The sequence below is a fragment of the Bison bison genome, unplaced genomic scaffold, assembly GCF_000754665.1.
Source record: "Bison bison bison isolate TAMUID 2011002044 unplaced genomic scaffold, Bison_UMD1.0 scf7180017863950, whole genome shotgun sequence".
NCBI classification, from domain to species: Eukaryota; Metazoa; Chordata; class Mammalia; order Artiodactyla; family Bovidae; genus Bison; species Bison bison.
In genome coordinates this window covers 1,898,638-1,921,430 of record NW_011494522.1, presented here as the reverse complement: position 1 = coordinate 1,921,430, position 22,793 = coordinate 1,898,638, and the positions used below count along the sequence as shown (strand labels likewise).

Genomic DNA, 22,793 nt, shown 5'->3' with positions numbered 1-22,793 from the left:
TTTATGATGAAAAGTCTGCAAAAAATAGGCATAGAAGGAACCTACCTCAACATAATAAAGGCCATATATGATAAGCCTACAGCAAACATTATTCTCAATTGTGAAAAACTGGAAGCATTTCCCCTTAGATCGGGAGCAAGGTGTCCACTGTCACCACTATTATTCAACATAGTTCTGGAAGTCCTAGCTATAGCAGTCAGAGAAGAAAAAGAAATAAAAGGAATCCTGACTGGAAAAGAAGAAGTAAAGCTCTCAGTTTGCAGATGATATGATACTGCACATAGAAAATCCTAAAGGTAGTATCAGGAAATTACTAGAACTAATCAGTGAATTTAGCAAAGTTGCAGGATACAAAATCAATACACAGAAATCACTTGCATATATATATATATATATATATATATACACACACTAACAATGAAAAATCAGAAAGAGAAATTAAGGAATCAATCTCATTCACCATTTAAACAAAAAGAATTAAATATCTAGGAATACACTTACCTAAAGAGACAAAAGAACTATACACAGAAAATTATAAGACATTGGTGAAAGAAATCAAAGATAACATAAACAGATGGAGAGATATTCCATGTTCCTGGGTAGGAAGAATCAATATTGTGAAAATTACTATACTACCAAATGCAATCTACAGATTCAGTGCAATCCCTATCAAATTACCAATGGCATTTTTCACAGAACTAGAACAAAAAATTTCCCTATTCATGGAAAAGCAAAAGATCCTGAATAGCCAAAGCAGTCTTGAGAAAGAAGAGTGGATCTGGAAGAATCAAGCTTTCTGACTTCAGATTATACTGCAAAGCTACAGTCATCAAGACAGTATGGTACTGGCACAAAAACAGAAATATAAACCAATGGAACAAGATAGAAAGCCCAGAAAAAAACCCATGCACCTATGGGTACCTTATTTTTGACAAAGGAGGCAAGAATATACAATGGGCCAAAGACAGCCTCTTCAATAAATGGTGCTGGGAAAACTGGACAGCTACATGTAAAAGAAGGAAATTAGAACACTTCCTAACACCATACACAAAGATAAACTCAATGGATTAAAGACCTAAATGTAAGACCAGAAACTATAAAACTCTTAGAGGAAAGCATAGGCAGAACACTCGATGACATAAATCAAAGCAAGATCCTCTATGACCCACCTCCTAGAATAACGGAAATAAAAACAAAAGTAAACAAGTGGGACCAGATTAAACTTAAAAGCTTTTGCACAGCAAAGGAAACTATAAGTAAGGTGAAAAGAAACACTCAGGATGGGAGAAAATAATAGCAGATGAAACAACTGACAAAGGATTAATTTCCAAAATATACAAGCAGCTCATACAACTCAATACCAGAAAAACAATCAAAGCAAAAAACGGGAAAAAGACCCAAACAGACATTTCTCCAAAGAAGACATACAGATGGCTAATCAAACAGATGAAAAGATGCTCATCATTCATTATTAGAGAAATGCAAATCAAAACTACAATGAGATATCACCTCACACTGGTCAGAATGGCCATCATCAAAAAGTCTACAAACAATAATTGCTGGAGAGGGTGTGGAGAAAAGGGAACCCTCTTGCACTTTTGGTGGGAATGTAAATTGATACAGCCACTATGGAAGACAGTGTGGAGATTCCTTTAAAAACTTGGAATAAAACCACCATATGACCCAGTAATCCCATTCCTAGGCACATACCCCAAAGAAGCCAAAATCGAAAAAGACACATGTATCTCATTGTTCATGGAAGCACTATTTACAATAGTTAGACCATGGAAGCAACCTAGATGTCCAATGACAGATGAATGGATAAAGAAGTTGTGGTACATATATGCAATGGAATATTTTCAGCCATAAAAAGGAATGTCTTTGAGTCAATTCTAATGAGATTGATGAACCTAGAGCCTATTATACAGAGTGAATTAAGTCAGAAAGAGAAAGATAAATATCATATTCTAACACATATATACGGAATCTAGAAAAATGCTTCTGAAGAGTTTATTTACAGGGCAGCAATGGAGAAACAGTCATAGAGAATATACTTATGGACATGGGGAGAGGGGAGGAGAGGGTGAGATGTATGGAAAGAGTAACATGGAAATTTACATTACCATATGTAAGATAGATAGCCAACGGGAATTTGCTGTATGGCTCCGGAAACTCAAACAGGGGCTCTGTATCAACCTGGAGGTGTGGGATGGGAAGGGAGATGGGAGGGAGGGTCAAAAGGGAGGGGATATATGTATACCTATGGCTGATTCGTGTTGAGGTTTGACGAAAACAACAAAATTCTGTAAAGCAATTATCCTTCAATTAAAAAATAAATTAATTAAAAAAAGTAAAATAAATGATAAAAAAAGAAGTGTGGTCTTTGTCCCACCCACTCTCCCTTTGAAGATGGGTGGTCTTGTCACTCCTTTCGATCAGTAGGTCATCATGTTTGAAGTACAATGTCCCTGAGATGCCCATGCTGGTGAGGATATATGCTGTCACTATTGCAATTAAGCTGCTGGACAAGTGAGTGAAAAAGTCACCTTGGAAGTGATTCTTCAGTCAAAGACGTTTTGCCTCCTACCAGTCTGTGGCATGCCAGCCATTCCACCCTTTCCCGTGAAAGTCCCAGACACAGTGGAGTAGAAAGATTTTCTTGCTGCTCCCAGTCTGACTCCTAAGCTTACATTATCCATGAGTATAAGAAAATCATTATCACTTTGGGCCAAAATATTTTATATAGCAAGAGATACCTAGAACACATTTCTACTTTCACTTCCTCCTAGGCCAAAAAGTGGCAGCTTCCTGAACGTGCCATGGCATCCTTCACCAGTGCCTTTGTTTGGACTCTGGTACTCTGTTGTAGTAGTCTGCACACCTCACCAAACCATCTGTTTAAACATCTAGGTTCTCTATTAGTTGGTGGGTGATGTGAAAGATTAAAGCATCGGCAGATCTCAGCTGCACATCTAGCATAATTCTTGGTGCATAGAGGGGGCTGAATCTTTATTTGCTGAAAGGTCACATATGAGCTTTCAAATCACCAATAAAAAAGCACATTGTGCTCTAAGGTAATATACGAAAGATCATTAGAACAGTATTGTTTTTCATTAAGCCATATGATTTTTTTGGACTGTGCCCAACTGCATAGTGACTAGCTCACCAAAACATAAAAATAAGACATAAAAACAGTAATTTTTAAAATAGATGTACTTAACATAAATAACTGAATAGACTATGTTAACCAGAGCAATTTTCATATCATGTAGGTTTTTACAACTCATCTATATTAAGAAACCTTATACAAAACTATCTTAGAATCAACCATCTTTCCTCCTTTTAGTCTATATAACTTTAGGCTTGGAGTCACACAAATATTATAAGAGTGGAAATCCCTATACAAAATCCCTCTCAGTCGGACCTTTAGTATTCTATTCCCAAAGAAAGGGAAATGATGCTTAATCATAAGATCACATTTTTCTCTTAACAACACTATTCCCAAGGAGCCAAAGAGGGATACAAAGAAACAAATTTTATAACAGGAGGTGAGACATTTCTTGGGCATAAATTTTGGTGGAATTTTTTACCTCCAAATTTTACCTTTCTTTTATAAGACAGTTTTAAGTGAAGAAGATAGGAATTATTTCCTTTCAAATTTACTAAATAAGGCTTGAGAGAAATCAGGTATAAATTACCCAAGATGTACTATAATTAACACATTGCAAGAAAGTTTTAAACTGGGATTTTTATACAAAATAACACTGAAGACAATAGGGCACATTCCCTAAAATTTTTTAAGACCGAGGTAGCTTGAAATACATTTCCTTATATATCCTATGATATAGAAATATAGAAAAATATAGAAATATAAAAATATAGAAATGAAACCAGATCTTGAGAATAAATATTATTTAAACCAAATTCTTCCTTTAGTAGATATAGTTTCCCTTCTGTAGGATCATTGTGCAATGTTATAAAATGATAACTGACAAGGTAATAGCTCTAAAAAAGAAGAAAGTGTTCAGACACTTCTGCAAAATATCTTTTGTACCTTATTCAAAAATATTTAAGACATTTTGTAACAACTACTCACTTCAGAGCATTTTTTAAAATATATTGTCCCTACACATAAATTTTGCTGAGACGTCACTAAAAACAGTTATTGCCTAATCCATAAATGAGTCAGAAACTTAGCCTTCATCCACATGTGTTTCTTTTTAGCAGCTGGGTGGCTGAAATATCATCCTGATTACACATGAGACAGGTTACTGTGATAACTTATCCCATTAGTGAAATATGGTATGTAAATATCTTACAACCTCTGTCTAATCTTAAATTTCAGCTGACAGTTAATAAGGCCACCTGCATGGTCTGCTTTTGTGGGATCTCAAAACAGTAACTACAGAGAGAGATGCCTGGATAAGATATTACTGCATCAAAGTCTCATGCTTTTAGGAATGCAGGACTTCAAGATAAAGGAGAACTCAGGAAACCAGGCTCATATTTCTCTCACAATGTTACCACAAATTAGATTTTCCACACTGCTTTTACTTACATGTAGCTCAAAACACTATGCTGCTGCATGGATCTTTTCCACTTACAACTTTTAGTGTGGAGGAAAATTATATCCCAATGCATTCAGTGCTCCATTCCAAAGGTCCATTTTAATGCAACTACCTCAAAAAAACAAAAACAAAAACTGGACTCTCAATACTTCTAGATAAAACTATTTTTAAAAAATTAATTGTTTTCTGTTGGAGTATAGTGGATTTCATGTTGTCCTAGCTTTAGGGGTAGAGCAAAGTGATTCAGCCATATGTTAATATGTGTAAGTGTGTGTTAGTCATTCCGTCATGTCTGACTGTTTGTGACCCCATGGGCTGTAGCCTGTCAGGCTCCTCTTTTCATGCAATTCTCCAGGCCAGAATAGTAGAGTCGGTAGCCATTCCCTTCTCCAGGGGATCTTCCCAACCCAGGGATCGAACCTGGGTCTCCCATATTGCAGGCAGATTTACTGTCTGAGTCATCAAGGAAGCCCCTTTTATATATATAAATGAATCTGAAAACTAATGTATACATATAGAAAAGACTCTGCAAAGTAATTTTCAGATTATTTTCTATATATATTGGTTATTACTATTTTAAGCAAAAAATAAATAAAATAACAAATGTTGGCAAACTCTACCCTGAGGAGTGAAAAATCTGGATTATTTAATACTTCCAAACACTTAAAAAGAACTGTAGTAAGCACAAAATATGTTAACAAATTATTTTTAGTATACACATTCATGAAAATGACATATAAAATAATTATATAAATGTTTGAAGGTCTGTGAGAAAGTAGATTTCAAGGAGTCCTTGCAATTGAGCTCCTCTCAATTTACTGCAAAGCGAATGTAAGCATCAGTACAGTAAGTCTCACATTGTTAAGGGGTGACTGGGGTCTCAAAACACTTCTGACGGTGGACTCTGATCCAGAGTCCTTCCCGCAGTGCTGTGTTTATACATCTTTTGAGACTGAGAGGTCAACCAGAAAGATGTGGGTGCAGCGGGGTGGCGTGGTGTGGGCAATGAGGGTGGCCAGAGGCAGAAGCACAGGGCATGGAATATGAAAAGGAAAACAGTGACAGTGAGCTTCGCAATGAAGAAAGACTCTTGACCCATGGCAAGACTATCTCAGCTGCAGAAACATGCAAGTCTCCCAAGTTCAGTTCTTTGCTTATTTTGTCATCCGCTGATTATAATTTGGCTTTCTCTGTATGCCTTATGACAGGAAAGTATTCAATGGTCACACTGAAATAATTCTGACAGTTGCATTTTTCCACTGTAAGACAATAAGTTGAATCTCTGATACACAGATGTTAGTGCAAAACAGATTAATACATAATCATTGCATATGGTATAAAATTGCAGATATAATTATCAACTCTACATTTGTTCAGTCACTAACTCATATCTGACTCTTTGCAACCCTATGGACTGTAGCGCACCAGGTTCCTATATCCAGGGGACTATCCACACAAGAATACTGGAATGGGTTGTCATTTCCTTCTTCACCTCTACATTACCAATGCCCTAGTCGAGAAGAGAGTGTTCCAGAAATAGCAAAGATTGAATAGAACGAAAAATTTCTAGTGTTTGGGAGACAAAGTTCATACAATACATAAACAGGATATCAAAATGTCCTGGAGTAAAATATTCAAGAAATAAATCACAAGTTAATTATTCTGAGTCATGGCTCTGTGATGATACATGAATATGTTTGGTAGTTATAACACCAAATTATGAAACATGGGTTTATATTGTTTTTATCTAGACATTTATGTCACAAAGAAAACAAGTCTTAAATTCTCTAAACTAGGAGTAAGTCTAATAATTTAAAAGATATATTCTCACAGTTCCCTTGGGAAGGCAGAACATAATTGTGATGTTTTCATTTTCTCCCTGGATAAGTTCAGCTAATTGATTTTTATTTATTTAAAGAAAATAATAAAGTTATTAGAATGAAGAATTATTCTGTCAAAGAACGTGATGCCATAACATGTTGATAAAAAATAATCAAGGTTTAAGCTCATAACATCAAAGGATATCATTACAGATAAAGGGGGCCATCAATGACCAGGAGGCCAAAACAGATTTTGGGCAACTGAAAATAAATGAAGTATTTTTGATGGAGAACACACAGCAGGGGATGCCTCATCCTACTATACACATGGAGGGGGGGGTTCAGTCTGTAAGAGTGAGGGGTGCTGTCAGCCCATAAGAGAGAGGGAGGCTGGACTAGGAAACTGCAGATGAGATGAAGGAGGTACAAAAAGAGGGAGATTAATCAAACACCTATGTCAATTACTATTGCTGCTCACTCTATGACCAGACATAAACAAACCAACTAGTTGACCAAACAAACAAGAAACAAGTTTAATTATAACAACTAAATAATTCCAGAGGAAAGATGCCAGCAAAGAGGGGTCCCTCAATTTATAATATCCCTCTAGAGTGACATTAAATGAGCCGTGGCCTGTTCTTTTACTAAAATGTATTACTCAGCCATTAAGAGTAAAATAATGCCATTTGCAGCAACATGGCATATTATAGTTTCCCATCTCTCCTGGAATAAAATCCACAGTTCTTATAATGGCAACGGGGTCATACTACCTGATCTTTCTCTGAAATATATCCTACTCTTCTTCTATGCCCTTCTTCCTGATACAGCCAAATTGGGTTATTTCCTCTTCTTGAAAAAAAACAAAAAACAAAAAACAGATAGACTCCTAATTCAAGGTCTTAGCTCTTGTTCTTCTGTCTGCCTGACACTCTCTTCCATAGGATAACTGCAGAGCTAGTTCTGTTTCCCCTTTTGCTCAGTATCATCTGAGTGAGGACTTTCCCAGAAGCCTGTTGAAATGCAGAAAAACATCTTATTTCTCCTGCTCTGATTTATGCTTCTCTACCAACAGCTGCTCAATTACTAGTACATATTTATTTTTTTATTGCTTGTCTATAACTAAATATAAGCTCTAAAAGGGCAAGGATTCTTCCATTTATTTTATCCTCTACTGTATCTCCAATGTTTAGAGGAGTGCCAGGAACACCTAAGTGCTTAATAAACATTTGTTGACTGTATTAATGGGGGATTGGAGAGATGGGAGAGTGCATACATCAGGGGTTGTAGATTTGATCCCTGGTGATTCAGATGGTAAAGAATCTGCCTGCAATGCTAGAGACCTGTGTTCGATCCCTGGGTTGGGAAGATCCCCTGGAGAAGGGAATGACTACCCACTCCAGTGGGCTTCTCTGATAGCTCAGTCGCTCAGCTCTGCCTGCAATGCAGGAGATCCCGGTTCGATTTCTGGTTCGGGAAGATCCGCTAGAAAAGGGATAGGCTACCTACTCCTGTATTCTTGGACTTCCCTTGTGGCTCAGCTGGTAAAGAATCTGTCTGCAATGTGGGAGACCTGGGTTTGATCCCTGGGTTGGGAAGAGCCCCTGGAGAAGGGAACAGCTACCCACTCCAGTATTCTGCCCTGGAAAATTCCATGGACTGTATAGTCCATGAGGTTGCACAGAGTGGGACCAGACTGGGCGACTTTCACTTTCACCCTCTCCAGTATTCTTGCCTGGAGAATGTATCTTGGCGTTATATTTTGCCTGTCAAAGGCAGAAGAAGATCGTGACAGAGAATGAGATGGTTGGATGGCATCATAAATTTAATGGACATGAACTTGGGCAAACTCCAGGACACGGTGAGGGACAGGGAGGCCTGGCGTACTGAAGTTCATGGGGTTGCAAAGAGTTGGTCATGACTTGGTGACTGAACAACAACAGTGTGGAGCTAAGATTTCACGTGCCATACAGTGACCAAGCTCACGTGCCGCAACTGGAAGTCTGTGTGCTGCAAGGAGAGACGCAACTGGGACCTGAGGCAGCCACATAAATAAATAATTTTAAAAAGTGATCAAATTAATGAATAACAATTAGTGGCAGTAGCATTTTATTTATCTATAGGGGACTAATTACTAAAGGAAATACCTAAAATAATGAATGGGGTTACCTCCGTTTAGTTAGATCAGGCCTGGGAGGTCTGAGCACTGGGTCATTATTTTTAAATTGTGAGGATATATTTTGAACTACTTTTATGTAATGCATAATGGGAAACACGTGTATACCTATAATGGATTCATGTTGATGTATGGCAAAACCAATACAATATTGTAAAGTAATTAACCTCCAATTAAAATAAATAAATTTATATTAAAAAAAAAGAACCAATCTTCTAGGATGAGACAGAAAGGAATGAACTGCTCTATGAAGAGAGATGAGTGCTTTAGACTTGGTAGAGTCATTATTTACATGCAAATGTATCTTTCTAATGCACTTGAAGCTGAGCTAAGTAAATATTCCATTTCCTTGGGGCGGGGGGGGGAAGAAGTGTGATGGACAGAACTGATCAGAGAAAGTGAGAAAGAAAGGAAGAGTGAAGAGGTTGACTTGAGGTATTAACTTTGATCTATAATTTTATTATACATTGGTATGACCTTAAAGTGAGAGGAGGGAAGATGAAAATGGCTGGTTTGAGTGTTTATTACACACTAAGAGTTGTGTTAAGGAGGCACTTTAAATACAAATTATGTCCTGTGGTCTTCTCAATACCCTTCTGAGAAAGTTATCACCATTCCAATATTAGAGGTAGGAACACTGGTATTTGAGCAGGTTAAAATAACTTGCCTCATGCCACATCACTGGGAATTGGTAGGCAGAAGTGAAACCCATGTTTGCCTGATGCTAAAATAACCAAAACTATAGAGATGATACCCCATCATAACAGCAGAACTATGACTAGCTGTCAAGCTTTAAAAACACTGAATAAAAGCATAGAACATAAGCACTGTGTATACACACACTGTTACTATTATACCCTTTCTTGGTTTCCTCAATCAATCAATTAAAGAATAATTTCTTTCCCTTCAATTATTTTTCTCTGGGAATAAAAAAATCGTGATATTAAAAAGGAGATTCATAAATGTCTTTGTTGTTTGTTTCATTTTCTTTAAAGTTTAATTGATTCACCATCATTTTTGAAGAGCACACTATAATCCACAACATAGAGCTGAATTAAGCAACTAATTGAAGCCAGGTTCACGAGGGCTTAAATTACCAGAGCTTTCCTGTCATCTTAAATTAAACTTCCTTCTATACTTCTCAAGATTTATAACCTCAGGCTGAAAAGCTGTAAACTGCCCCAGTTTCACAGTGAATCTCCCAGAAGGAAAGGATGTTTCCTGGAAAAGGGGAAGGCAAATGTCTTTCATGGAAGAGGGTTCCAAGAGCAATGTGTGTGGCAGGGGTCACAGGAACCTTGGCAAGGGGCTGTAAAGAGAGCAGGCAAGTCACTCAAAAAGCATGTGCCCAGAGATTTTGCAATTTGACTTGTGAGTCCTGTAGGAAGGAGCAAGTTCATCTAAACAGCAACTGGACACATTCTTGACTTTCTCCTACAAAATGAAAAGCAGAAGGGACAAATGATCCTCTGTGGGGATCATAATCTCCCAAATTCCCAAAACAGCTCTTAGTTTAGTTCAGAAAGATTTGTTATCACTGCCTCTAATACTCTATCACCTATGTAATTTCTTAGCTACATTTTCACATGCATTTCGTTTCTTTCTCACATGTTTCGTGAAAGAACAAAAAGGAATATAGTCAGGGATCAGTGAGGATGAGGTGAATAATTTCATGCATCCAGATAAGGTCTGATGATGGTTCCACTACATACCACTCTGAAACTATCTATAGTTCAATATCGTGACCACCTGAGAATCCGAAATACATTTATCTTTAATATAGTATTTTTATAAATATACACAATTTCCATTTTAAATGACCTACCATTGCAAATTCAAATGTTAGACAATCTTCCTTCTTAAAATTAGAAGCAGCTATAATAGATTCATTCATTTTTACCTTAACTCACTTCAGAAATCATTACTAAGCACCTCCTGTGTATAATGTTCTTGTTTAATCCCTCGAAAAGTATTAAAACATAAAAACACTACTCTCCTCTCAGGGCTTACGATCTGGAGGGGAGGAAGTAGCAATAATAAACAATGACTATAATAAATATGTTTTAGGTTAGAGAGTGATTAGGGCTATGGAAAGGAAGGGAAAGTACAGCAACTAGGATGGGTGGGCAGCCTGTAGTGCTAACAGAGTAGTCAAGGTCACCGTCAGTGAGAAGGTGACATGGGAGCAGTGAACCTGAAGGAGTGAGACATTCAGCCAAGTGACTCTCGGAGGAAGAGTACTCTTGCAAAGGAATCAGACACAGCGTGTTTCCTAAGTGGGGAGCAAGCTGAGGCTATTTGATGCCATGTCACGGCTCTGAGCGGAAGAGTGACATCTGCCAGGTGTGTTCAGTGAGTTTTAGATTCTGACCCAATGAACCCCCAGAACAACCTCATGATATTGGTGCCGTTGCCCTTTTAGCAAATGGGAACCTGAAGCACACAGAGATCAGGTAAGTTGTCCACAGTCACACAGCTAGAAAGAGGTAGAATTGGGACCTAGGTATAGGCAGATTCCAGAGGTGAGCTCCCAACAAGAAGATCTGTCCTCGAACAGGACACACACAGGCACCTGTGCCCACATCTACGCACACAGCACACAACCACACACACACTCTACAGGAGAGAGGAAGCTGAGAAGTCTCAAGAGGGGAGTTTGCCACCCCCGCTCTATTTCTCTTGGTTCACATTTGATTTTCTGTCTTGTATATTTTACTTGTTAATCTTTAGATCAAAATGCCTATTTGAATGAAAAATGTTCAAATGGAAACATTCAGTGTTATGCTCAAAAGAGCAAAACAAATTAGCAATTCTTAGTGAATAAAATAAATGTTGTGGAAATCTAGGCAGCTATGCCAGTTTATTTAATAAACAAAATGAACAAAACAAAAACATTCTCATGAAACAAGGTGCACTAAAATCCTTTCAGGTCTACCAAGAAAAATACAAGAACATTTTCTGGCTAAATATCTAGAATAATATAGGAACCAGTCATTTAAACCGTTCACTTGGAAAGAGCTTTGAAATCAATAGAAAATCTTCATAAATCATGATTTATGACTCACATCTCAAGCAAACAAAGAGAAATGTGTCCCTGGGGTTTTTTTCACATTTATCACCTTGGTTCTATAGTATGGAGACTTAAACCTTTCCTATGTATACTGTCAATATAGGTTTTGAAAATGCTTAAATATGTTATCACATCTCAGTTCACATAAATTATAATCATATACTATTTCACTATATCAACCTTTAGCAATATTTAAGTAATATTTTAGCAAACTTTAAGCAATATTTCTGTCTCTGTACAACATTGTAAACTCTAATTCCTTTGGCAAATTTTACTCATTGATGAATGATTAATAAAGAAAAATTACAGTTTCACCAAAAAAAAAACTGAATGTACTAAAAGGCCATGGAATGATAAGGGATATTTGTTTTTACTCAATACTGCAAATGTGCTTCTGTTCTTTAAGCTTGTCTTAGCATTTTGTGATGTGTGAAACTGTGCAGGGATCAAAGTGAAAAATATGATCTATAGTGTAAGTTCTTCGAAATTCCTTAAGAATGGAGAAGGAGAAAAATAAAACATACACTTTATTATTAACTTTTGAGGGGTGATTGATAGAAACATCTAGATTGCTTATCAAGCCCGCTGCTGCTGCTAAGTCACTTCAGTCATGTCTGACTCTGTGCAAGCCCATAGATAGCAGCTCACCAGGCTCCCCCGTCCCTGGGATTCTCCAGGCAAGAACACTGGAGTGGGTTGCCATTTCCTTCTCCAATGCATGAGAGTGAAAAGTGAAAGTGAAGTCGCTCAGACATGTCCAACTCTTAGTGACCCCATGGACTGCAGCCCACCAGACTCTTCTATCCATGGGATTTTCCAGGTAAGAGTACTGGAGTGGGGTGCCATTGCCTTCTCTGTTATCAAGCCCACACAAATGGAAATAAGTATTAATATCTGAAATAGAGCATTCTCCAAAACATATAATAAATTCTGCTGAAATGAAGACTTTGAGCTCCTCTTTATCATGAACCTAACTAAGCACTACATTTAGTACAGTAAGTACTCTGATTTGTTAAATTCCCAATCCAAAAAGTAATTAAATCCAATTTATCAAAAGAAAAAAATCAGGGTTCCCAGGTCGCACTCATGGTAAAGAACTCCCCTGCTATCCCAGAATTAAAGGACACTAGTGAAAAGAATGGGCTTCCCAATGCTTTTTATAACCTTTCACTGAAAAAAAATAAGATAGCTCTCTCCAAGACGCTGTAAAATGACCATGCCTATTCTATATATAGTTTTATATTTTAAAATATTATACAGCTTCATAATATCCATGCATATCTAGCAAGAAGAGAAAAAAAACTCCCCCAAAGGGTTATAACCACTGAGGAGTCTGGGGCAAGAAACTCCAATGACAGATAGAGAAGTAGAGTGAGGAAAAGAAGTGACAAATGATAGCTCATCTCATCTCCAGAGTCAACATTCTTTGCACAATACCATTTTAGTTCCTGTATTTTTCTAGCTACTATTCTTGCTTCTTGTCTATTCAAATGGCTTAAACCAAACTCTAAGAAATATTATTTCTGGCAGGTCTCAAAATCTAGATCTGCTTCTATCAACCATCACCCCCCAATTTAATAAGTCATATGTTTTATTCTTCTCCTCTATTCTTAAGGAAAGCCAAAGAACTTATACTATAGATCTTTTTTTTTTCACTTTGATTCCTGAACTGTTTCACACAACAGCACAAAATGCCAAGACAAGTTTAAAAAAGCAGAAGCACATTTGCATTTTTGAGTAAAAACAAACATTCCCTTATCACTCCATGGCCTTTGTAGTACATCCCAAATTTTTTGGTGAAACTATAATTTTTCTTTATTAATAATTCACTAATGAGAAACATTTGCCAAAAGAAGTAGAGTTTACATGGTTGTACAGAGACAGAAATATTGCTTAATGTGAAGCAAGGGGTGGTTGACAGATGAAAGAGGAGATTTCTGAACTGTTGAGTATCTGACAATAAGTGGGAAGTGGTTTGTGAACATATTTCGGAATTTTATATTAGTTTTTTCAGTCAGTACTAATTGCCAAAAACAAACTACAGGCAAACTGTATTATTAGGTTTTAGGTTTGGCTTCTAAGATGGAAAAAGTTAAATATTTACATATATTTGATACATGTGTATATTTTAGAAGATGGTAAAGAGTATTTTTGTATTGGACATTCTCTCTCCTTAAGAAAAACAATCATAGCTATGTATGCGATAGAACTAAAGAGCTGATAACCCACACATTGATCAGAAACAAATAAACAATTTGCATGAAACCTGTTAATCTTGTTCAGTGATCATTTTTTGACGTGCCAATTTAGCTAGGTTTATTTAGTCCCACTCAGCACCAATCTGGGTCTTTCTGTGAAAGCCTTCTGTGGATGTGGTCTAAATCCATAGCATTTGACTTAAAGGAGATTATCCTAGATTATCGCTAGGATAGTAGGCCCAATTCACTCCTTGAAAGGTCTTAAAAGCAGGAGTGCGGCCTCCCTGAGAGATGAAATTCCACCTGTTCATAGCGGTTTTGGCTCATGCTCACAGTGTCAACCTGTCCTCTCTGTTGGGCTGCTGTTTGTCTTCACATTCGCCTTGCCAGCCACACAATCACATGAATCAATTCTTTACAATGAATCTGTTAACTCTATTTTTTTTTTTTTTTACTGATTCTGCTTCTCTGCCTGAATCATGACTGATGTAATTCCAAACTGAAAAAAGCAGTAATGAAAGAGTAAAGGATGTTGTAATGGTTTGTCAGCACTGGATCCTGGCTGTGTCTACATGTACGCACAGACTCAAGTAAGACAAACATAACCTGTGTATATAAATACACACATACAATCTCACATCAAAACAGCATGTTCCCAAACACTCAAACTCCTGTGTTTAACAGGCCTAAACTTTTTGACAGATTTAATGATTTAACCAATCTGAAACATCGACAAAAGAAAACTATACAACTGGAGACCAGGACTCCAAAAGTACATTCTAAATAAGAAGAAAGTAACTGTGACACGCAGCTTACAAGAAAGACACTTCACACATTTCGATACAAACCACGATCACCTTTAGAAAACAAACACAAATATTTCACCTAAAAAGTGACAAATGTTGGTTATCCAAGCAAAAGAGGTTTTAAATTCTATAACATTAGTCAAATAATCGCATCACATGGATACAACTACATAAATATGGTGACCAAACTCACAAACAAAAACTTATAAAAACAAATTGCCAGCATCCCACCCTGGCTGTGTCTACATGCTCCCAAGACTCCCATCAATGTAAATTCATTTTAAACACATCCCCCGCTTCCCTCCCTTACCTGGACTGCATATCTTGCTGGGTTTTGGCCTGGCTGGCTTCTGCTTGAGGGGAGGCGTGGGTGACCCGCTGCTGAAGCTCCACCAAGGACTGGTAATACTGCTGCTGGTGGTGCTGCTGCTGCTTGTAGCGAGACAAACTGAAAAACAGCCCTAGAATGGCTTTTAAGTTTCCATTTCTTATTTCTGTATCAAGTGGAAAATATAAAAACAGTATCATATAAAATTACTTTTTTTAACAAAAGAAATTCTAGAAGCAGTTTGCAAATTGCTTCCAATAGATTCTTAATAGACTAAATCTTTGAAGACAGAAATAAAACTTGGTTTTCTCAGTCACACATTTAAGTAAGTCTGATTTTCTAAAACATGCTAACAGTTTTACTAGTTTGGAAATTTCAGAGAGAGAACAAAGGTTACTCAAGGGATGCTCTTTGCTGACCCTGAACTAAAGTTTTTCTCAAGGTAGCTTCTTCATGCCAATAGATAGGTGCTCTGTTTTGTGTTCCTCATTTGATTTATCATTCTGTTTATCTCTCAAATGGGCTTCCCAGGTGGGTCAGTGGTAAAGAATCTGCCTGCCAGTGCAAGAGATTTAGGAGACACAGGTTCGATCCCTGGGTCAGGAAGATCTCCTGGAGCAGGAAATAGCAATCCACTCCAGTATTCTTGCTTGGGACATCCCTTGCACAGAGGAGTCTGGCGGGCTACAGTTCATTGGGGTCTCAAAAGAGTCTGACATGGCTGAGCACATGCACACACACACATATTTTCCCTCACAAATGCACACAGCTGTTACCAGTGGAGGGATGCCTATGAGCTAGAGAAAGAAAGCTCAGTGGCTTGCATTATAAATACTGATGCTATATCCTGCTGCTGCTGCTGCTGCTGCTAAGTCGCTTCAGTTGTGTCTGACCCTGTGGGACCCCATAGACAGCAGCCCACCAGGCTCCTCTGTCCCTGGGATTCTCCAGGCAAGAACACTGGAGTGGGTTGCCATTTCCTTCTCCAACGCATGAGAGTGAAAAGTGAAAGTGAAGTTGCTCAGTCGTGTTCGACTCTTAGTGACCCCATGGACTTTAACCTACCAGGCTCCTCCATCCATGGGATTTTCCAGACAAGAGTGCTGGAGTGGGGTGCCATTTCCTTCTCCACTGATGCTGTATGGATGTACCTCATAATAACTGTTAGCAATATTCTAAATCACCCACCAAGCGATTTATTAAAAAACTATGTATTTGTCCTCCAAAGAGCAGATGGCACCATAGTTATCCACTTTAATGTTCCAATTCTTTTATTTTTAATTCACATTACATATTAAGAAATGATTAAGATCACTTTATGCATGGCTTTAGATGCATGCTTATTATGCATGCATAATAGTGTAAGTAGAATAAGCATAATAGAATAAGTAGAATTTCTAGTTCTAAACACATGAGGCTCCTGTGTAAGTTTTTCTAACACTGAAGAAAAAATAAAATGCACAAAGTAGGCCATAACACGAGCTAGTTTTTTTCTTCTGGAGTTATAATTTTAGAATTAGAAAAAGAGAGACCACTAAAGCTGGATATAATGCTATGCAACCTATAATCATACTTTAAATGAAACTTGCCATTGACAATAAAATATATCCTCTTGTGAGGTCAAGGTTTTATGCCTCCTTTTCAGAATTTAGAAACATTAATAAACCTACTTAAATTTCTTGCTCTCTGATGGTTTATAATGTCACACACACACTATGCAGTGGAATTTTTCATATAAAATAAGGCTGAGTTATTATAACCCCCAACCTTCCTCACAGGGGCCATAAGTATAGGCTTGATCAATATAAAGCTACAGTGAGACAGGATAAATTTTCTTGGGTGAACCTGCAAGTATTAAGTTTCTCCTGTGAATCTTATTGAAAGATATTCTTTAAACTTGTTTTATTAGTATTCATGTTTAATAAATACAGAAAATCATTTTGACTATTCATATATTTTTAGGAGATAAAAAAAAAGCAACAGGCTTATGTTAATAAAAGATGTCATGTTAAAAGGAAGAGACATAAAACCAACAAATAGTAACATTTCCACCTACTTTTAACCTCTTAGAAAGTAAAGTATCATCCTGGACAATTTTCTCAAATATTATTCTCAGTAACAGAACCATGTATTAGGTTTGAACCTAAGTTTTGGCCTTTAAGTATATAATTTAATATTAAATATCATGACATAAACATATAAAGGATAGAAGAAGTTCAAAATAAAATTTAAACAGTGCAGAAAAATTGAGAAAAGTAAATAATTCTAGTTCATGTTCATAATATTTCAGAAGTCACACAATTCCTATTTTTGCAATGGCAGTAAAACTTGTAAAATTTAGACCTATCTAGTATTTATACTATCTGTGGGAGTTGGGAAGGCTTTGCAGAGTAAATTGACTGTAGTAGAAACATTAAGTAACAAAAATTGCCAAAAGGGATTAATGTAATATAATTAAAATTCTAATTTAAAAAATGCTTGTTGCTGATACAGATCTCAAAGGAACTGATATGTCATAACATTAGCAATTGTTTTTGTTACTATTACTACTTGAAAATTTTGAAAACGTTTCCTAAAAAATATATGTTGAAGAAAAAGAAAGCAGGAAAAAAGTGACAGATTTAGTTGTTTTTTTCCTGTTTTCTGTACTTCAATGTCAGTGATGATCTTTTAAACTTTTAAAAATGTTAAGGCCTTTACATAGAACAGTTACTAATACTAATTATTTAAGAATTCCTGAGGACTTGATTAAACTTACCAAATATTTAGACTTGGACTGCTAACTTGATCAAATTATAGAATTGTTATTGATAAAACAATATTTAAGCATTAATTACACCATTTAACTGTATTTCTGTCCATCTATTACCCAGCATTATCTATCCATCCATCTACTTAATATTCTAAAAGTACTACTTAATCGTTATATCATAAAGATACTTTGTTAATATGCCTCCCTTCCATATACTCAGTAATGTAAAGAACAACTTTGACAAAATCTGGAACATAGCTACATAATGAAAGCATACATTAACAACCACAGAACTTATGTTTCTATTATTTTGGAAACTTTACTAATTTCCTTTTCTATATTAAGGGCCTATGTACTCTCATTTGACATTTCTAGTGTTATCAAAAGTCTTTTCAAACACAGATGCCATTTGTGACAATTATGCTTTTTCTTACCTTCAGCAGATAGACCTTGAACATTTACTCCTCTGGCTGCTAGAAAACTAAGGCAGACATCAACATTTTCAATCTGCAACACGAAAAGCAGTGAAAAAGTAACTTAGAAGATTATTTTTAAGTACATAAATGAGCTAGAATGAAGCCAGAGAGAAAGATAAAGAAAGAATGAATACTTTACATTCATTTCATACTAGAGATCTTTAACTGGACTATAACTAGAATAATTTTGGCTAATTGCAGGACGAATATAAAGACTGCATTGTCTGATTTGGTACTTACAAACAATTCATAGAGGCCTGATCAAGAATGGCATTCTTACAGATTAGCAACCCACCTACTTAACATAAAACCAGGCTGGTTTTGTGCTTCACAAGTCTCTGAAGCATCCAAACAGGAGATGCGTAGAATACTAGGATGTGGGTAACTGAGATTCGAATAGTAACAGTCAGTAAGTATGCCAAAAGACAAATAAGATGGAAAAGGGGTTGATACACATGAAACAAATGAAGTATATTTTCATTCTAAATCATAGAATTCTTTTAAAACTGTATTTACTGTTGTTGAAAAACAAAATAAAACAGGAAATTAATGTGTGATATGGTGTTATTAAGTAAAGTACAGATTTGGTTCAAATTTACCAAAATTTTATGCTAGTGTCCATTCTTTGTTTTTATACATTATTCAAGATTCCACATTGTATTTAGTTGCAATAAGCCAGCTTCAGCTGCATGCAACAAATTCTGGCAAATTCTCTTTTCATTTGTATTTCATTATCAATATTTTCTAATTTTCCTTGCTATGCCTTCTTAGATACATCCATCATTTAAAAGTGGACATTTAATTTTCAAATACATGAGGTTTTTAAAGGATCTTTGGTATTAATTCCTCATCTTGACAGCAATTTCTTTTAAATGCTTTCATCTCAGCAATCACCCTCTGTGTTTTTTCAGGCTTCTGACTTTACTGAGACTTTCAATGGCTAAGTCAAAGATCTCTCTTGGTAAATGTCACATTGCACTTGAAAATATGTGGGTTATTTTCAAATATCTTTTGATATTGATTTTTAACATAATTCCACAATGATAAGAGAACAGACTCTGTATGATTTCAATACCTTTAGACCGTGAAATTTTACACCTTGTTTTATGTCCCTGGTGTGTTCCAGTGTCTCCGAGTTTATAGTCTATGGGAACGTGAATAGAACTTTGCAACCTACTCTTGTGTGAAAATCGTATAAATCTTAATTATATTAAAATGGTTCATGGTGCTTTTCAGGTCTACTATACCCTTCTACTTTTCTGTATATTCTATTAATTTTGAGAGCTTGATATTGAAATTCCAACAAAAATCTTAATTTATCCACTTAAAAATAATTTTATTATATAATGGGACTATATGACTTTGTTCTATATTTTCTAAGTGTTGTCTTATTTTCATAATTTAGAAATAAAAAGAGAAAAACTATATTTGTATTCCCATAGTTGAGTAATTCTCTGATTAAATACAGACATCACCTTTGTAATTTAAAAGACTAATGCCACCGCTTTTAAATAGTCCATTTCAGCACAATAACCAGAGAGTGATTAACCATTTGGGGTGAGAACCAAAAAGAAACAGATTAATTTATGTTAAGTCATGAGTTGATTTCAGTATTAGTCATGGCAATATGTAGCAAAGTTAAATAACTAAGACTTTTTAAAAGAGTGTAGGAAACTAGAAAGTTCCAGTTCTTTGTGAGTCATCTCCATGGGTTTTTTGGTATTCCATAAATCTTGAAATTCTAAAGTAAATAAGGTTTAAAGTTAATACTTGGCAAGGTACTGTTCTCTGTCTTATTAAATTCTCATCAAAAGCTATGTATGAGGACATACGAAGTTCTGCCAATGTCTTCTCTAGCTAAGCTTCATAGGAAGGTCAAAATGTCTTTTAAAGAAAATAAAAAGAAAAAATACATTCCAGACTTTGTCTTTATAAAATGGACAACTGTTTACATTTCTTTTTAAATGTAATTTTGTGCAAAATTAAAGCAATAATATCCAATGAGAGGTTTTTTGCTTTAAAATGATTGCTGCCAAGGTATACACATGTGCTTTGAGGAAAAAAAAAGTTTTATATTAATTCATTTCAAAATAAGTTTTACTGAAAGAATTATAGAGTTGAAGACACTAAATATTACATGACCAAGTGGACCTTCTTGTTCTACCTGTTTTACATTGAAATATTCAAAAACCCTATAGTTCTGGAACCTACTTTGAATTCTTTCCTTTCTTCACACTGCATCTTGTTATTAGAAAATGAGACAACATAAGGAAGGAAAAAATATCTTTGCCTTTGTGAGCTTTGTGAGTTTGTAATACAGCTGAAGAGAACGAAAAAAGATTCATAAATCAGCATAACACAAGGCATAATATTCCAAAAGAGAATTATAAAGAACAGTGTGGCAGTGAAGAGAATGGATTTATCAGCTTTCACTATGGAAGAAGTATCATTTGGACACACAGGATAAGTCTGATTTTGATAAGGTTGGGCAAGCTTCAGAAGGAGGAGCAGGCATGCCCATAAGAGCTACCGAGAGCAATACAATTGCTCACAAGGACATCTGAAAACAGACCGTGCCAGCCTTTCCTCTCTGCAGTCATGCTTACAGAGTAAATCTGGCCTGGAACTGAAAAGGCTCCCAATACCCACTGGGATCCTAAAACCACTGCAATATAAAAGCTAAATAACTGTAAACCAGATAGCAGGCATAATACTTAAAAGACTTGAGTTTTCTCTGCAGACACAAGGCATCCTGGTTAGGGCATGTCTGTAGGTACTGCTGTTATGAATCATACATAGAAAATATGTAGAAGAATATAAACCAAATGTAACTTTTATTCTCTCTGGATGTAAATTCTTTTGTGACTCGTGCTATTTTAAATTAATGATTCTTCCCATTTTTCAAGATAAACAAGTATTGCTAATGTCATTGTATAAATTAACTAAATTTTATTTCAACCAAACAAATAAATAAGATGGCTCAGTTTGAGCAAACTTCTATCATATGGCAAAATACAAATGATTATATAGATTTCAGCCAAAGATTTTATTATAACTCTTTAAAATATAAACACTTAGAAAATTAAAGTAAAATGCAATAATGTTTTTGCATTGGTTAAAACTGTTAAGATGTTTGTTTTCATTCATTCACATAATGATTATTTATTCATTGAGACATGTCCAAGACCTTAAATACATATATAATCTCATAGGAGAGATGATTCCAATGTAATGCAATGAATGTTATAGAGAAACACAGACTGCTAAACAGTCTATTCATAATCAGAGGTAAGAGACTAGGAAATTTATTAGAACTAAGATTATCTATCATGGTTACAAAGATCTCTTCTTCTAAAGTTACCATCAGATCATTCACTAAGTCATGTCCGACTCTTTGCGACCCCATGAATCGCAGCACGCCAGGCCTCCCTGTCCATCACCAACTCCCGGAGTTCACCCAGACTCATGTCTATCGAGTCAGTGATGCCATCCAGCCATCGATTCCTCTGTCATCCCCTTCTCCTCTTGCCCTCAATCCCTCCCAGCATCAGAGTCCTTTCCAATAAGTCAACTCTTCGCATGAGGTGGCCAAAGTACTGGAGCTTCAGCTTTAGCATCATTCCTTCCAAAGAAATCCCAGGGCTGATCTCCTTCAGAATGGACTAGTTGGATCTCCTTGCAGTCCAAGGGACTCTCAAGAGTCTTCTCCAACACCACAGTTCAAAAGCATCAATTCTTTGGCGCTCAACCTTCTTCACAGTTCAACTCTCACATCCATACATGACCACAGGAAAAACCATAGCCTTGACTAGACGGACCTTTGTTGGCAAAGTAATGTCTCTGCTTTTGAATATGCTATCTAGGTTGGTCATAACTTTTCTTCCAAGGAGTAAATGTCTTTTAATTTCATGGCTGCAGTCACCATCTGTAGTGATTTTGGAGCCCAGAAAAATAAAGTCTGACACTGTTTCCACTGTTTCCCCATCTATTTCCCATGAAGTGATGGGACCGGATGCCATGATCTTCGTTTTCTGAATGTTGAACTTTAAGCCAACTTTTTCACTCTCCTCTTTCACTTTCATCAAGAGGCTTTTGAGTTCCTCTTCACTTTCTGCCATAAGGGTGGTGTCATCTGCATATCTGAGGTTATTGAGATTTCTCCCGGCAATCTTGATTCCAGTTTGTGTTTCTTCCAATCCAGCATTTCTCATGATGTACTCTGCATATAAGTTAAATAAGCAGGGTGACAATATACAGCCTTGACGTACACCTTTTCCTATTTGGAACCAGTCTGTTGTTCCACGTCCAGTTCTAACTGTTGCTTCCTGACCTGCATACAAATTTCTCAAGAGGCAGATCAGGTGGTCTGGGATTCCCATCTCTTTCAGTATTTTCCACAGTTTATTGTGATCAACACAGTCAAAGGCTTTGGCATAGTCAATAAAGCAGAAATAGATGCTTTTCTGGAACTCTCTTGCTTTTTCCATGATCCAGCAGATGCTGGCAATTTGATCTCTGGTTCCTCTGCCTTTTCTAAAACCAGCTTGAACATCAGGAAGTTCACGGTTCACATATTGCTGAAGCCTGGCTTGGAGAATTTTG

General features: G+C 36.3%; 1 protein-coding gene across 4 annotated transcripts in view; it reads right to left on the bottom strand.

Moving 5' to 3' along the window:
• Positions 1 to 22,793, bottom strand: part of NAV3 (neuron navigator 3) — an 898,556-nt gene that overhangs the window by 234,985 nt on the left and 640,778 nt on the right. For all 4 annotated transcript variants that reach the window (XM_010833878.1, XM_010833876.1, XM_010833879.1 and 1 more), the window contains 2 exons: positions 18,150 to 18,222; positions 14,946 to 15,129 (listed from right to left, as the gene is read on the bottom strand). In XM_010833878.1, the coding sequence (XP_010832180.1) occupies positions 14,946 to 15,129; positions 18,150 to 18,222 (257 nt within the window). The remainder of the gene's footprint in view (positions 1 to 14,945; positions 15,130 to 18,149; positions 18,223 to 22,793) is intronic.